At 51.1% G+C, this 3,624-nt stretch overlaps 1 protein-coding gene across 1 annotated transcript in view; it reads right to left on the bottom strand.

Moving 5' to 3' along the window:
• PGS1 (phosphatidylglycerophosphate synthase 1) overlaps positions 1-2,312 on the bottom strand; it is a gene marked incomplete at both ends in the record, with an annotated part of 5,509 nt that extends 3,197 nt beyond the window's left edge. Inside the window, 4 exons of the mRNA XM_008935441.1 lie at positions 1-122; positions 783-882; positions 1,947-2,024; positions 2,123-2,312. The exon at positions 1-122 is cut by the window's left edge and continues 4 nt beyond it. Coding sequence (XP_008933689.1) covers positions 1-122; positions 783-882; positions 1,947-2,024; positions 2,123-2,312 — 490 coding nt within the window. The remainder of the gene's footprint in view (positions 123-782; positions 883-1,946; positions 2,025-2,122) is intronic.
• Positions 2,313-3,624: the final 1,312 nt, after the last annotated feature.

Genomic DNA, 3,624 nt, shown 5'->3' with positions numbered 1-3,624 from the left:
CCGCTCGGGGATGAGGAGCCTGAGAAGCCCACGCAGGTTTGGCGTGTGGAAGAGCGACACGCGCACTTGCTGGGGGAAGCGCTGCAGCAGGGGAACCAGCATGGTCCGGGAGTTCTTCCTGCCTGGGGGACCAGGGGACTGTCACACGGGGCCACCCCACGCTGGGCAGGCACCACAGCTCCTCGGCTGGAAGCTGGGCACACAACAAGCACCCAGCTCACCGGCTGGGACTCAACACGTTCTTCTATTTCCTTCTCTCTCTTTTTTTTAATCACTTTTGCTTGTACTGTGTCAATAGTGAAGCTGACATCCAGAACTGTAAGTTCTTTGATGGATGGGCCCTGGGAGGGTCACTGAGCAACAAGACACCATTCAGCTTCTCAGTCACACCACACCTCACGCTAGTGACACATGCTACAAAAAGTCACCACAAAGGGTCCCGATTAAGAGTGGTGCTACTTCCAACAATTCCCACTTTCCTTTCAAAATGAAAAGAGAAGACTGTGTGATGAATATGAACAAAGACACAAATGAACTAGGAAAGCACAAGCTGCACAGAGCAGAGTTTAACTCGTCTCATTCCTGCCACCTGTTTTTGGAAGGAAAGGTGCTCAGCTTGAAGATTTTCTGGGAATAAAGAGTTACTGAATACAAAAGGCCAGTTTTGAAATGATTAAGCAAGTAGGTCCAATTGGTCAAGAGAGCCTCTCTCTGAAAAGAATTTTACCCACCCTAAACTGTAAAATAAGCCTTTAAAGAAAGCAAAGCATCATAACACCTACCCCGAGATCCCCTGGTGTAGTCAAGGAGAATGGAAACTCTGAGGTTAGACAATCCTTCCGCTTGCAGTGATTTCTGTAGTGTTTCTTCTAAGCAATCCACCTGCAAAAAGAGTTTTCTCTACTCATCACAGAAAGCAAATTAGGTTTTATATGGAAAGTGTTCAGCAGCCAGGAAGCTGGTGGCCACAAAAGCTCCCACACCCCAGTACGAGTCTCCCACTCATGCAAAACACTGCAGGTTTAGACTCTGCATCTGTCAGACTGGCATCCTACTCTGTCAGCCTAAAGCAATACATGAAAGGGCTTTGATTTTACATGTGCACATTCTTCAAGCCTCCCAAGAGCAATTAATTCCTGCAGAAAAAGTCCCAACACCATTCCCGAGTCGTGGATTTGCATTGCCGAGGAGGCACCTCGGCGGGAGCTCACAAAGGATGCAGGGACAGTTTCATCCCTTTAGCACACAGCCACCTGCCACACACCAACCCAAACCTTGCAGACAAGCCCAGACAAGGCCAGGCAGCAAGCCCCGTGCAGGGCCCTGTGCCCCTTCACCCCCTTGTGCACTCCAATATCAGAAACTGCCACGGCCAGGCTTCTTCCTGAAGGTCTCGGGCAATGCTTCTGTTTCCAGAGGGAAGAACAGGAAACAGGGAAGGTAAAACACATGGAGCAAACCTGACCTCAGTCCTAACTGCAGAGAGCTGCCACTGCCTCTGTGCACTGTACTGGGAGGAGACAGAGCACTACACACGTCCCACTGCCATCACGCTCAAGAAAAGCACCAGAACAGAAGTCACACAACCCCCAGCTCTGCAGGAACCTCTGAACACCAGGCCAGCAACCTCGAACCGTCCAACAGACCAGGCTCATTGTCCCACTGAAAGGTTCAGGAGTTCCACAGATCAGTACTAGGCCTGAAACAGAAACTCCCCCCACCTCCCCTCCAAATTCCTCCCTGCACCCCAAGTACAGAGACACAAACGCAGCCAGGACCCAGGAGAACACTCCTGGGGAGAGGGGAAAACACAAAGAAAGTGCATTCCCAAATGAAAGCTTTAAGGACATCCCAAGCTAACTGCACCTGCAGAACAGGAGGCTCTTTGCAAAGATGGGAATTTCTGCAGCCACTTTCTTCCCTTCCCAAACCCTTTCCACACTCACCAGCTCCTGTTCAAGGAGCCCCGTTCCCAGGTACAGGGAAGCCATCACCACCCGCTGCTTGGCTGCTTTTATCTGCACCTGGGAGGAGCAGAAGAGAAGTTCAGTGTCATCCCTGGCCTCTGTGATCCCTGGGAGCCAAAGACCCAGACGCAGGAGAGCTGGAATCAAGTTCTCACCTTCAAGAGTTCGTAGAATTCAACCGGAGATGAAAGCACCTTGACACGTGAGCTGGAGATCCCAAACTCTGGCACCAGGTTCCTGATCCACTGGAACCTGTGTGCTCCTTCTGGACAGAGCAAGCAAGGCGGGGCTGTGACCACAGGGACAGGAGGGGTGAGCAGTGGGGCTAGAAGAAGCCATGATGACCTATGGAAAGAAAGACGGGAGAAATTCCTTATGGTGGGCCATCCGCTCCCCAAAAACAGCCTCCTAGTGCACATAAGATCAAGCTGCAGCCTGGCTAACACATTGTAAGGATCCACAACTGCAAGAACATTTTTCCCATTGCATAATCCTGGCTGAACCACCACAGCCAAACCTAGAAGCAGAAAAACATGGGCATCAGGTGGGAGAAGAGATCACCACTTCACCAGCTCCTTCCCCCAGCCAGCAGGGCAGAGGAGGGGAAACTACTGTCACCAGGAGAGGAGCACATGAGAGGAGACAGGCTGGAAGCTGGAGGTACTGAGGACATGAGCTCTCCAAACCCCCCAGGTGAGGTGTCTGGCGCTGCTGCTGCTGTACCAGCTGTACCTGTAACCAGCCACTCCTGAACTGTCCCTGCCACACACACAGTGCCAGCCTGGCCACGAGTCACTTCCATGTCCAGCTGAGCTCTCCACTGAGCTAAGGATCAGCTGTTTCTACTCCAGGTAAAGAGGTTTTTAAAATCATGCTATTTAAAAGTTCTTTACTAAAACAGAAAACCGCCTCAGCTCCTCAGACTTCACCCAGAGACCTACAGCACACACAGGGCCCGAGCACAGCCCCAGCAGAAGCAACAGTCACAGCACCAGGGCGAGCACCAAAGGACCAATGTGCTCCTGAGCCAAGGGCCACAGCCAAGAACACCAGCTGGCCCTCCACGATGATCCCACTCAGCCTGCACGGGAACTAAAAGAAGGTCAGGACTTCTCCTAAAAACTCCAAAGTTACTGTCAGGGAAACGACAGCAGGAAACGCATTCGTCAAAAATAAATTTCAGAACAAATTTAACTCCTTTGAAGTCACTTGGGGAAGAATCAGCTTACTGCTAACAGTCACACTTAAGGGTTGACAAGAAGCAAATGGATCTTTTCTACTCTGGAGGCTTCATGCAAATAGATCAAGTCATACAAGATCTCCTGGTAGGAGTTTGTCCACATGACAAAACCACATTTCAGCACAATTAGCAGCAGCAACTCCCATAAGATCCAGGAATCCATAAGCAAGGGACTGAACTACACCTCCAAACCTGACAGAAAATGTTCTGGTCTCCACTCCTACTAGCAGGAGTCCGAACTGCTGCCCAGACAGAACCCCAGCAGCTGGTCTCATCCTGGAGGAACGCCAGGCCCCTCAGGCCAGCCGGCAGCCACCACCTCGTGACCCATCCTGAGCCCTGCTGCCACTACCACAAACCAAGAAGAAACTTGATTGCGACTTTTACCAGAATTTGTCATGAGGAACTCATAGGTTT

This window comes from Merops nubicus, unplaced genomic scaffold, assembly GCF_000691845.1.
Source record: "Merops nubicus isolate BGI_N331 unplaced genomic scaffold, ASM69184v1 scaffold32262, whole genome shotgun sequence".
Taxonomy (NCBI): domain Eukaryota; kingdom Metazoa; phylum Chordata; class Aves; order Coraciiformes; family Meropidae; genus Merops; species Merops nubicus.
This window is presented reverse-complemented; position numbering and strand designations above follow the sequence as displayed.